General features: G+C 37.4%; 1 protein-coding gene across 9 annotated transcripts in view; it reads left to right on the plus strand.

Annotated features, from left to right (window-relative positions):
• ATP13A3 (ATPase 13A3) overlaps positions 1-13,802 on the plus strand; it is an 89,322-nt gene that overhangs the window by 54,695 nt on the left and 20,825 nt on the right. For all 9 annotated transcript variants that reach the window (XM_030937117.1, XM_030937121.1, XM_030937125.1 and 6 more), the window contains 13 exons: positions 723-740; positions 832-985; positions 1,083-1,203; positions 4,667-4,791; positions 6,677-6,852; positions 7,340-7,462; positions 7,546-7,625; positions 8,262-8,304; positions 8,396-8,505; positions 8,800-8,896; positions 9,653-9,725; positions 11,296-11,473; positions 13,052-13,239. In XM_030937117.1, the coding sequence (XP_030792977.1) occupies positions 723-740; positions 832-985; positions 1,083-1,203; positions 4,667-4,791; positions 6,677-6,852; positions 7,340-7,462; positions 7,546-7,625; positions 8,262-8,304; positions 8,396-8,505; positions 8,800-8,896; positions 9,653-9,725; positions 11,296-11,473; positions 13,052-13,239 (1,486 nt within the window). The remainder of the gene's footprint in view (positions 1-722; positions 741-831; positions 986-1,082; positions 1,204-4,666; positions 4,792-6,676; positions 6,853-7,339; positions 7,463-7,545; positions 7,626-8,261; positions 8,305-8,395; positions 8,506-8,799; positions 8,897-9,652; positions 9,726-11,295; positions 11,474-13,051; positions 13,240-13,802) is intronic.

Raw genomic sequence — 13,802 nt, forward strand, 5'->3', positions numbered from 1 at the left:
CATATCCAAGAAATTTACCAAGATTCTAATAAACACCACTTTATCTTATTTGTTTAACTGGTTGGCAAGATTCTGGGTAATTCATTTTCCTTCCTGTTTATATTTGTTCTTTCCAGAGTTTATTATTATTTTTTGAGATGGAGTCTCGCTCTGTCACCCTGGCTGGAGTGCAGTGGGTGAGATCTCAGCTCACTGCAACCTCCACCTACCAGGTTCAAGCGATTCTCCCACTTCAGCCTCCTGCGTAGCTGGGATTACAGGCACGCACCACCGCATCCGGCTAATTTTTGTATTTTTAGTGAAGACAGAGTTTCGTCATGTTGATAAGTCTGGTCTCGAACTCCTGCCCTCAAGTGATCCACGCGCCTTGGCCTCCCAAAGTGCTGGGATTACAGGCATGAGCCACTGTGCCTGGCCAGTTTATTATTTTTTTAATTTTTAGTTTTTGTTTTTTGGTATGTACACTTGCTTGCACCCTTTATTTTATTTTAGTACTTGAATGTTAATATTTTCAGGATAGCAGAACATTTGAAAATATTTTAAGAACATACTTTTTAAAAATGGGAAATAGTATGGAAGGAATCTTGAATCCTGACTCTGAAAACCAGTCGCTTGTTTCTTTCCAAATAATGTGTTGTGGATGCTTAGTTAAACTTTTTCTAACTTCAGTATGTTAATAGAATTAATCTGTACTATTTCTTCTTGTTTTGTTTCGTTTTTAGGAGCTGTTTGAACTTCCAGTAAGTGAAGAATGTTTACTTGTTACCTAAGTATATTTGTTTTGATTTTTTAAGAATAATAAGTGCTTGTGCATCTTTTGAAATTATATAGGCTATTTATGAGATAGGAATTGTTCGCCAGTTTCCATTTTCTTCTGCTTTGCAACGTATGAGTGTGGTTGCAAGGGTGCTAGGGGATAAGAAAATGGATGCCTACATGAAAGGAGCACCCGAGGTCATTGCCAGTCTTTGTAAACCTGAAACAGGTAAGGAAATATCTGTGCTTTGGGTGTAAAATTCTGGTATTTGTGTAAACTTGTATTAGCAACTCTAACAATGACATTTGCTCTTTCTTTTAAAAAGTTCCTGTCGATTTTCAGAACGTTTTGGAAGACTTCACTAAACAGGGCTTCCGTGTGATTGCTCTTGCACACAGAAAATTAGAGTCAAAACTGACGTGGCATAAAGTACAGAATATTAGCAGGTGAGGTTGAATGGCTTTCCTAGTTTCCCAGTCATCATCATTTATGTTTATATCATTCATGCACAGTAATTTGCATGTAATTGAGTATTTATTGAATGTATGAAAAGATATCTAATACAATATTGTTTTAGGTGATTGAAGTAAAAGTACATTTTCCCCACTGCCTGATTTCCTTTCATTCTGAGTTTTTTTTTTTTTTTTTTTGAGAGACAGTCTCACCCTGTACCCAGGCTAGAGTGCAGTGCCTCAGTCTCAGGTCACTGCAACCTCTGCCTCCCAGGTTCAAGCGATTCTTGTGCCTCATCCTCCCAAGTAGCTGGGATTATAGGCATGTGCCACCACACCTGACTAATTTTTATATTTTTAATAGAGACGGGGTTTTTGCCATGTTGGCCAGGCTGGCCTCGAACTCCTGGCCTTAAGTGATCTTTCTGTATTGACTGTTGACCTATGTTTCCTTATGTTATTGTAACATCATATTTTTTTCTTTTTTTTTTTTTTTTTGAGATGGAGTCTGGCTCTGTCACCCAGGCTGGAGTGCAATGGCCAGATCTCAGCTCACTGCAAGCTCCGCCTCCCGGGTTTATGCCATTCTCCTGCCTCAGCCTCTGGAGTAGCTGGGACTACAGACGCCCGCCACCTCGCCTGGCTAGTTTTTTTTGTATTTTTCAGTAGAGACGGGGTTTCACCGTGTTAGCCAGGATGGTCTCGATCTCCTGACCTCGTGATCCGCCCATCTCGGCCTCCCAAAGTGCTGGGATTACAGGCTTGAGCCACCGCGCCCGACCCATATTTTTTTTCTTAAAGCTCTTTGAAACTATTTTCAATTTGTTAATTATTGTGTGCCCACTGTGTGTCAGGTGCATTCCAAGAACAGTAAATGTAATTTTATAGAAGTTTATTTTCTCCAATTGATCTTCTCACTTTTGCCCAGGGGTTAGATCTAACTACTAATTCAGTCAGAATATAATGAGTTATAGTAACCAAGCTCCTTCTACTCCACTTCTTTCCTAATCCCCAGTGCTCTCCATTCCCCCCATCAAATGACAGTGTCATATTCAAGTTTTGTCACTTTGACTGTAACTGATACAGACCTACCTTTGAGGATAGCATTTTTGTTTAGGAATACTTCATGATGTACCTAGCTTTTTGTAAGCAGAAAGGAGTGTCACTTGGCTGTCCTGCTAAATTGCCTATATGGGGGAGATGGTCTAAGCATGAGTTAAAAAAAAAAAAAAAGAAACACCTCTACCCAAATTATGTGATACATATGCATGTCGGGAACCACAAATGTATTCAATATTATATCCTAATTCCTACTAAGGACACGTTAGTCTCTTCTTAGTTTATAGCTTCACACCAGCAAGGGTGCTAGGGGATAAGAAAATGGATACCTCTGCCATTTTCTCCCATAAACACTAATTATTGAATTGCCTACAGTTTTTTTTTTTTTTCTTTTGAGACGAAATCTCGCTCTGTTGCCCAGGCTGGAGTGCAGTGGCGCGATGTCAGTTCACCACAACCTCTGCCTCCCGGATTCAAGTGATTCTCTGTCCTCAGCCTCCTGAGTAGCTGGAACTACAGGTGCACACCACCATGCCTGGCTAATTTTTGTATTTTCGGTAGAGACGGGGTTTCACTGTGTTGGCCAGGCTGGTCTCGAACTCCTGACCTCGTGATCTGCCCGCCTTGGCCTCCCAAAGTGCTTAGATTACAGGTGTGAGCCACTGCATCCAGCCGCCTATAGTTCTTGAGCATGTCATCTTGAGACATCCTTCCATGCTGTTGGATAGACTGTTCCTTGTGCTGAGGATACTCTGTCCCTCCTTGTTAACTTTCCTCTCTTTCTCTACTCCGTTTCTTCTTTACCCTTCCACTGAGACCTCTGTGTTTCCATTTTACCTTGTAGGAATGGGTTTTAGCATTTCCCTTATAGCCTAAGCCTTTATATCTTGAATATTGGACTGTTCACTAACTAGAGGGTAAGATTTCCATGATCTGTGTCATTCATACGGTATGAGAGAGTTAGGAGACGAGCTGAAGCCAGAAACTAGTGCCTGAAGGAAAATGGCTTAGTGCTTTTGACACAGTGTCTTCACATTGATACAGCTTTGCACTTTGAAATACAATTTCAGGTTTCAAGGCTTTTTCGTGCTGTTACCACCAGCAGTTTCATTTATATTAATTTTCTCAACTATTCTCTAATATCTTTACCACCCATTGTTAGAAATTAGGTGTTTCAAAGATTTTAGATTTCATAGATACATACTTCAAGCAACTCTTATTGGAATTTTGTTAGAAAAATTGTTTGGTTATTCCAAGTCTGAAATTTTCTAGTCTTTGACCTCAAACCCTCCTCCTTCCCCAGTGAGAAAAAAATTTCTATGATATAGTTTAGGTCGGTGGAGGTGTTTTTTGTTTGTTTTCCTTTTTCGTTTGTTTCTTTTGAGATAGGCGCTCTCTCTGTTACTCAGGCTAGAGTGCAGTGGAACAAACCCGTCTCACTGCAGACTTGACCACCTGGGCCTTAAATGACCCTCGCTCCTCAAGCCCTTCCTCATAGTGGGACTGCAGGCACAGGCCACCATGCCCAGCTAATTGTTTTTTCATTTTTTGTAGAGATGGGGTCTCACTATGCTGCCCAGGCTGTCCTCAAACTCCTGGGTTCAAGCAGTCCTCCTATTTCAGCCTCCCAAAGTACTGGGATTACAGGCATGAGCTACCATGCCTGACCTGAGATTTCCTAAGAACGTGACTATTACTGAACAGACTTCATCTCTTTTACAGTGCTAAAGCACATACTATTTTTGTGTGCATCTCTTTGGGTGCATGTCTGTTTCCCCACCCAAGTTTCTTGCGAGTAGAGATCATCCCTTTTTGTCTTTAACCTCCCAGTGACTAGCATAGTGCCTGGTGCATTCTTGATACTCAGTTAAAGAATAGCATCTTGATAACTATATTAGTAATATTTTCAAAGACCCATGTCTGAGTCCCAAGTAGATCTCATTATTGGATTGCTAATGGTTCTTGTGTCACATTTTCAGGATCAGTAATTGTTTTATAGAATTGATCTCAGACTTGATAATGAATCCACGAAAACTATTGAATGTGCTTGTGGCACAGTTTTTTCTTTTTCACTTAACATTTAAATTAGGATATGTTGTAGAGGGCAGTAAAGAATATATTTATGCTTACACATTTTTGGATAATATACAAGATGAATATTCCTAGTACTAGAATTGTTTAGTGTACAGTGACGTACATTTCCAAATGAGTATTATATTGAGATATTGAACTCCAGAACACGTGGTTTATTCAGCATATAAAATGTTTTAATTTATATATATTTTAAACTGTGTTATAACTTAGACATTTTTAATTGCTTAGATATTTTAAGTGTGTGTACATAAGTTGCTTACTCACTTGACTAAACCATTATGTGTTAAAACTTCTTTTTCTGCAGAGATGCAATTGAGAACAACATGGATTTTATGGGATTAATTATAATGCAGAACAAATTAAAGCAAGAAACCCCTGCAGTACTTGAAGATTTGCATAAAGCCAACATTCGCACCGTCATGGTCACAGGTTAGACTTTATCGAAGAACACAGAACAAAATGGAGTGTGACAGAGTTGAAGTTATACAATATTGAGGGATAATCAGTTATAAAATAATATTATATGTTCTATCGTGGTTTCAACCTAAGTTCTCTTTTAGCTCTGAATATTTTCCCAAGTGCAAGATAACTTTGTCATACTCTTTTTGAGGTCTACCAAATCCTATTTATAGAAAATATAGTAGAATAGTAAAAGTACATTGTAAAAATTTAAACTTGAATCCTTTTTGTTTTCTCTCTTTATTCATGTATTTCTTATACCACTTATTATACCTTATGTTATTTGTAGATTTGTTTTCTCTACTAGAATATAAGATTCTTGAGGGTTAGGATTACGTTTTACTCATGTTGGGGTCCTTTGCAATTTTTAGAACTGTCGAGTACATAGAAAATGATTAATAGATACTTGATAGCATGAAATTTTTATGTGTAAGATATTGTTTATTACCCTAGCTTGAATTCTGGTGAAGTAGCCTACTTTTTGTTTTTTGTTTTTTTTCTAGTACATCTAAGGGATTCTCCTGATGTTACTCTACGGTTAATAATATTAGATAACTCTTACTCCTTAGCTGTGTAAAATTGTGGTAGCTGGTTTTTGTTTTTTTCCTTAGCAGATAATCAGATTTAAGATACTTAATGGCACTTATGTGTTCAGTAAGACTAATATGGAGAAAGTCTGTATACATTTTTGTGTTTTAGACTCTTGAGATCTATCTAATAACATAATTTTACCGTATAACTCAAGATAACTAAGTCTGTTAACATCCCAGCAGTTCTTAGTTCTTGTGTCTTCTCTGTCAAGGCACTTTTCACCCATTCCTTGTCCTCCTCTTTTATTTATTCATTTATTTTTAAATTTTTCCCCCTTGCCAGAATATGACTTTGTACACCAAAAGTCATAGGAGGATATTCTTGGAAATAATGTGTGGAAATTGAGGAAAGAAATATCTCACTCTTCTGCTTTGGTAGCAGTGGGATCCACAAACCTTTGCCTGCTTCTCCTTTAAGATCCTGTTCTTGCTGCTCTTCTGTTCTTTCTTCTCATGACTGAGAAGTTGTCTCTCTTGTTTCTCATTTACATCTGTTCTTATTACCTTTGTTAACTTTTTGTTTTGTATAATCTTGCTTTTGTAATTCATCCTTTCCTATGGTATAGTGTTGGTGTTCTTGCACAGACCACTAGTCACTACAAAGTTATTTCGGTAAATACTTATTGAGCCACCTGATCTGTGTGTAGCGCTGTGCCAGGCATTGTGTAGATACAAATAGTGCATGACTGGAAAACACTGAGAATTGTATTTGGCTTTAACAATTGTGGATGAGATGTTGTCTTTAGCATATGCATGCTTGTATTATTTGAGGCTTCTTTTGTTAAGTACGCTCCAATTTTGTGATTTTTTTTTTTTTTTTTTGAGACGGAGTCTCGCTCTGCCGCCCAGGCCGGAGTGCAGTGGCCGGATCTCAGCTCACTGCAAGCTCCGCCTCCTGGGTTTAAGCCATTCTCCTGCCTCAGCCTCCCGAGTAGCTGGGACTACAGGCGCCCGCCACCTTGCCCAGCTAGTTTTTTGTATTTTTTTAGTAGAGACGGGGTTTCACCGTGTTAGCCAGGATGGTCTCGATCTCCTGACCTCGTGATCCGCCCGTTTCGGCCTCCCAAAGTGCTGGGATTACAGGCTTGAGCCACCGCGCCCGGCCCAATTTTGTGATTTTTAAACTCTAAGGGGAAGAACCATACATTATCGTGATTCCGCCAGCCCAGTCGTGGAGACTGTAGTAGATTCTCAGCAAGTACTTGTTTGATAACGTTCACGTTTCCATTTTAATTTTAATGCATTTAAAATACTTTGAAAATTAGGTGACAATATGTTGACTGCTGTCTCTGTGGCCAGAGACTGTGGAATGATTCTACCTCAGGATAAAGTGATTATTGCTGAAGCATTACCTCCAAAGGATGGGAAAGTTGCCAAAATAAATTGGCATTATGCAGACTCCCTCACACAGTGCAGTCATCCATCAGCAATTGCCTCAGAGGTAAGGTCAAAATTGATTGTCCCTTTTAAAGTTTGTTGGTTTAAATTTAGTCTGGAAAGAAAAAAAGTGGTGCATTAAAACACAGTAAAGCAAAAACTAAATGAAAACAGAAGTCTGGGCTATTTTTTCAGAGATTATATTTCATTAGGACTGGGGCAGACCCAGGAATCTCAATGTTCAAATTTTGATATTTAGCTGAGATGAGAAGCATAGTTTTAAAGTATAAGAATTCCAGATGTTTATCATATTCTTCAAATAACTAGTGATAAATGATGCAGGTGGTCCATCATACTCAGTTCATGCATCGTTTCAAATTGAAACTGATATTTAATTGAGTTTCTTTTTACTTTGAATAAATGTCAGGCTTTCAGTATGTTGTGGAACATATCAAATGAAAGAATTCAGTTTTAGAACAAATATGTTTAAAATAGAATTGTTTTTACTTGGTTTGGTTGCCTAAATATTGTTCCCAATGTCTCATACACAGGCTATTCCAGTTAAATTGGTCCATGATAGCTTAGAGGATCTTCAAATGACTCGTTACCATTTTGCAATGAATGGAAAATCATTTTCAGTGATACTGGAGCATTTTCAAGACCTTGTTCCTAAGGTAAGTAATTTGGGTGTATGTATGTGTTCACATGACTACATCGTGAGCAATATTTTTAAGAAATGTATTTGATTTTTTTCCAGTTGATGTTACATGGCACCGTGTTTGCTCGTATGGCACCTGATCAGAAGACACAGTTGATAGAAGCATTGCAAAATGTTGAGTAAGTATTGGTGTCTTTTTTGTTTTTGGTTTTTGATGAATTATAGTTTAATTTCAGCATCAGAAAAATAATTTTTATATATGTTTCTTATACTAATATTTCATATTTATATAATTGGGATCTGTAAGGTAGACGAGAACTTTAAGTGCCTCTTTAAAAAAGTCTCATATGCTTTTTATTTAGCTAAAGTACAGTAGCCACAGTTTTTTCTCCAGGTGCTACCTATGACTTCATTCTTTCAGGTGCTCTACCTTGATAGAAGTGGCTAATCATTTTAGTAAACAGTTATGTTTCAGGTTATTAAGGGATAAATTTTCACTGATAAATTTAAAAGTAGCCATACTAAAGACTGTAGGCACAAGCGCTTTGCTCTGAAGATGAGGAAATTGAGACACCAAAATGATTTGCCAATAATGTGACAAATAGGACAATAACCTAGCTCATTTCACTTGCGGTCTGGTGCTGTTTGCAAAGCAGCACGCCTGTGTTCATTATAATAAAAAGATTCAGTAGTTCCACTGGGGGAATCTTGGTGTGTTAGCTCTTGATAATACTGTAATAGAAAAATCTTAATAAGTTTAAATGTTTTGTAGTTTAAGAAATTAATTAAAATCTTAACATTGTTTTGTCTCTTAGTTATTTTGTTGGGATGTGTGGTGATGGTGCAAATGATTGTGGCGTAAGTATAGTTTTTGTGATTTACTTTTGTAGTTCTTACTCTAGCCTAAATCATATTCACAAAACTTAACCAGTTGTCTTAAAATTATTAGGCTTTGAAGAGGGCACACGGAGGCATTTCCTTATCAGAGCTCGAAGCTTCAGTGGCATCTCCCTTCACCTCTAAAACGCCTAGTATTTCCTGTGTGCCAAACCTTATCAGGTAGTACAAATTACAATCTTTCTCATCCCCTTTCTCCTGCTCTAATAATACAGAAGAGAAAATTACAAAAAGTCATGTGAATTTGTTTAATATTAGCAGATTAGCACATTTGAGCTATAACTTATTAGTAACAGATTGATTGCTACTCCTCATTTGGTTTAGTTCTTTTGGTGGATGTGAGCACTTTGTTGTAGCCATTGAATGTTGATGTTCATGTGTCAAGATAAATTGTGGTTTGGAAAAGGAGTTTAAAATGCTTTTATTCATATGCCAGTATTTGATTTCTTTTCGCAGAGAAGGCCGTGCTGCTTTAATAACTTCCTTCTGTGTGTTTAAGTTTATGGCATTGTACAGCATTATCCAGTACTTCAGTGTTACTCTCCTGTATTCTGTGAGTATTAACTGTGTGCAGAGATAACACTTAATGTGCACAGTAAATTAAGATGTTGAGTATATATGTTTGATTTTGAGTGCATCCATTAGTAATTGTTAATGTGAGTAGTACCTATAAATGTACCTTCAATTTACTGTAGTTTGAGTAGCAGATTGAAAAAGTTAAAATGAGAAAAGATGTTTCAACAGTGGTTTGTTGAATTTGGGGAATGGTTTGCATTTGGAGAAAAAGTATAAACAGCAATGGCCACAGGTACCCTGTCAGATTTTATAATCAAAGTGTTCCGACATCCTAAAGACTCATGGTGACACTATCCCATTTTATCATTTGTAGAAAGTATCAGAAGGGATGGTATTAGATGAGGATACTAATTTACAACGTTGAATATTTTGAGTAAATGTTAGTGTTTTCTTTTCGCCAAAAAACCGTGTTGGCCAGGATGGTCTCGTCTCTTGACCTCGTGATGCGCCTGCCTCGGCCTCCCAAAGTGCTGGGATTACAGGTGTGAGTCACCGCGCCTGGCCTAGTGAACGAATTTTAAGGAGATGCCTTTTATACTAATATACTAAATCAAATATTTGCAAATATATATTATAGTTAATTTCAGAGACACATATATTTCAATTTTTAAGCAGGTCCAAGTGTCATTTTTAAGTTGTCATTTTTGGGAAAATCCAAACTATTAATAAAACCTGGGGACACTATAAAAATAATTCCAAAAACCTAATAATGTTTTTAAAATTACTTCTATAGATCTTAAGTAACCTAGGAGACTTCCAGTTTCTCTTCATTGATCTGGCAATCATTTTGGTAGTGGTATTTACAAGTGAGTATTTTGCTTTGCTATTGATTTTTAAAGTGTATGAAATTCTGATGTGTGACTTATGAAATTTTTGTAAATTTACATCAACAGTTGTAACATAGCTCACACCTCTCCAGATTCCTTGTAAATATATTTACCAGCTGTTTATATCTTGCCCCAATTTTTTTTATTGTTCTGTCTCTTATTTTTTTCCCTGAAATATTTGAAAATAAGTTTTGAGTCAGTATGCTCTTTTGCCTCTGACAATTTTAGTGTATATTTTCTAAAAGCAAAACCATTGTTTTATGTAACTAAATACAGTTGTAAAGATCAGGAAATTTAACATTGATGTAATATTATCTGGTCCAAAACCCATATTCAGGTTTTGTCATTTGTCTCAACAATGTCCTTTATGCCTATTTTCCCATAGTCTCCTAGATTAGAACAAAAAATATCTTCAGACATTGCCACATACTCCCTTGGGGTGCAAAAATCCTCTGGTGGAGAACCACTTACCTTTAGTAGGTGATAAAACTAGTGAAAGTTTGATAGGGAGCAGGATTTTCACAATCTCAAAGTATCTTTTCACAAGGTGTTGGTTACAAAGGGAAAAATAGAAATTTCTTTTTTTTTTTTTTTTGAGACAGAGTTTGGCTCTGTCACCCAGCCTGGAGTGCAGTGGCACGATCTCAGCTCACTGCAACCTCTGCCTCCCGAGTCCAAGCAATTCTCCTGTCTCAGCCTCCTGAGTAGCTGGGATTACAGGTGCATACCACCATGCCCGGCTAATTTTTACATTTTTGGTAGAATCGGGGTTTCACCATGTTGGCCAGGCCGGTCTCTAACTCCTGACCTCAAGTGATCTATCCGCCTCGGCCTCCCAAATTGCTGGGATTACAGGCATGAGCCACTGTGCCCAGCTGAAAAATAGAAACTTTATAGTGGAAAACTTGTGTTGTATACCACCTTAATAAGTAATGAAAGCCTTTTTAAAAACTGTTTCTGCTGTGTTTATATTGCTTCAAACATTGTTAATATTGTAAGAGGAAGAAGTATGTATTATTTTAACTGTAGTTTTGCAATTAAAGATTCAGAAAATAATGGTCTCTTAAATATATGAGATGATCAACTTTATAGTTACTGTGTTTATATTTAGTTTTACTATTTTTTTAATTTAAAATTATTTATTTATTTATTTATTTTTTGTAGAAATGGGGTTTCACTATGTTGCCCATGCGAGTCTCAAACTCTTGGGCTCAAGTGATCCTCCCACTATGGCCTCCCAAATTGCTGGGATTACAAGCATGAGCCACCATGCCTGGCCTAGTTTTACTTTTATTTGTTAATATTACTGCTGAATTTCAATAGAAATGTAAAAATTCTTCCTGAGGCATTTTTCAAAAAGCCTACACTGTTTACTTTTACAGATTATGTAAATGTGTACGATATGTGACTTGGTTTTTGGAGATTTGTTATATTAAAGAGTTGCTAGGCAAAAACAAATTTTTGAAGTTCATAAATGAATCTAGTTATGCCTTATGTAGTGACAGATGAATGTAGATACAAACCTTTCCTCTTTTTCTTTTCAATATAGTGAGTTTAAATCCTGCCTGGAAGGAACTTGTAGCACAAAGACCACCTTCGGGTCTTATATCTGGGGCCCTTCTCTTCTCCGTTTTGTCTCAGATTATCATCTGCATTGGATTTCAATCTTTGGGTTTTTTTTGGGTCAAGCAGCAACCTTGGTATGAAGTGTGGCATCCAAAATCAGAGTAAGTTGGTCAATCTGTGTAAAAATCTATATAAAATATGTGCAACATGTATGATATAAAAATGAGTGTAGAAGTTTATATAAAAGTTTGTGCCAGGTGCGATGGCTCACACCTGTAGTCCCAGTACTTTGGGGAGGCCGAGGCAGGTAGATCACTTGAGACCAGGAGTTCGATTAGTTGAGACCAGGAGTTCGAGACTAGCCTGGTTAACATGACGAAACCCCGTCTCTACTAAAAATACAGAAATTAGCCAGGTATGGTGGTGCCTGTCTGTAATCCCAGCAACTTGGGAGACTTGAAGCAGGAGAATCACTTGAACCTGAGAGGCAGAGGCTGCAGCGAGCCAAGAGATTGTTTTTTGAGACAAAGTTTGCATGCCGACTGCTTTAAACACTTGCATAATTTGGCCTGTGTTTGCCTGTATATCACGGTCACTCCTGTCTTTGGGGAGATGTTCAGGCAAAAACCTAATAATCACTACCAAGATGGGGATCTTAGATCAGTTTCTTAATATTGAGCGTTACTTATCTGTAAAATAAGAAAGTTGGAATTAATCTCTGGGGCCTCTTCTAAACCCAGAGTGTTTTGTACTTCTAATCTCTCTTCCCCCAGTTTAGGAAATGGCATTTTGAAACTTATGGGGAAAAATAAATTAGGTGCATTTGCTATTTGTAGAGTGTAGAGTGCTCTATAGATCACAAATTATAACATCATTTTAGTTAAACGTGTTAATTTTGTAGAATTAAATTTTCAGATGTAAACATTTATTTCTAGTTTGCTTAATTGAAGGGTATTATCTTTAAACATTTTAGAAGATTTTAAGAGATTTAACATTACATTTTTTATGTGTGCATAAAAACACTGCACATGAGAAAAAGAAAAGAGGTGGAATTCTCTTGAGAATCTTTTCATAGTTCACTTGCAGCATCATCTGTTAATGTTAATCACATTTTGTGAGCACTTACTTGTGTTTATAGTTAATGCTTCAGTAATGATCGTTTGGGACTTCTCATAATTAGTTGTTTGTGTGCCTCATGGTCCTGCCTACCTGAAAGTAGAAATGAGGGAGAGCCACAGCTGGAGGATACTGAGGGCCATCAAGCACTGGGGGCTTGCTAGGCATTTGCACAAGTCATCCTACTAGTCCCCATGTCAACTTGTAATGTAGGTACCAACACTGACCAGCGAGGAGGTAGGCTCAGAGAGAGTAAATACTGTTTCCTCAGTTCACGCTGAAAAGCGATAGAGCTTGGGTCAAGCCCATTGTCTGTCTGCTTTTACTCTGCTAAAATTCCTGCCAAAATTAAAAAACTGAGGGAGGCTTATTAAATATTTCTTACTTGATTCTAATTTTTTAAGTGATCGAGATGTCTGACTGAAGAGAAAACCCTTCATACTCTTTGTACCTTTGTACCTGTTTTATATATCTTATTTTGATATTGTTGGACCTTTTGCTATAAATATCATCATATTTCTGTTTGTTATGATAGTGATTCAGGGCTATTAAGGTAAGATTGATTTCTTTTGGGAAATGAGTATTATGTTTACTAATGCAAGCATTTTTTGCATGTGTTCTAGTGCTTGTAATACAACAGGAAGCCTGCTTTGGAATTCTTCACACTTAGACAATGAAACCGAACTTGATGAACATAATATACAAAATTATGAAAATACCACAGTATTTTTTATTTCCAGTTTTCAGTACCTCATAGTGGCAATTGCCTTTTCAAAAGGAAAACCCTTCAGGCAACCTTGCTACAAAAATTGTAAGTTTGGCATTTATTGTGATTTCCACCCTGCCTTGCCCCTTTAAAACTAATGTAGAAGAGAATAATTATAACTGTCTTTTCCACAGTAAACCAGATCTTCACAGATAGAATGAACTTAGTGATTTAGATGTTTACTGTTTTGTTTTACTTTCATTGGTAATTGCCACCCTAAATTTAAAGTTAAAGTCACCAGTGTTAAACACTGTTGTTTTTCACATCCTACTGCCTCTGGCTGCAGCTTTTATTTCTGCAACCCATTGCGGAGGGAGTTAGGATTGGAAGCAGAGACAGAGGTTCCTCAACCCCTTGCGGAGGGAGTTAGGGTTGGAAGCAGAGACAGAGGTTCCTCAGTTGGAACAGTAGGTATTACACTTTCCTCTGGTGCAGGCTGCATAGCATCGGCCGTCTTCTTCATTTCCGACACCGGTACGGCCTGTGTTCACCTCTGGGATTTTTCGTTTCTAGTATCTTTGCTACTGAAGAAAGGGTCATTCAGCACAGGCTGAATGGGGGCCTGTGCCCTTGTGGACTTGTCTATGGCAGTAGAATATACCATTTTG

The sequence above is a fragment of the Rhinopithecus roxellana genome, chromosome 1, assembly GCF_007565055.1.
Source record: "Rhinopithecus roxellana isolate Shanxi Qingling chromosome 1, ASM756505v1, whole genome shotgun sequence".
Lineage (NCBI taxonomy): Eukaryota > Metazoa > Chordata > Mammalia > Primates > Cercopithecidae > Rhinopithecus > Rhinopithecus roxellana.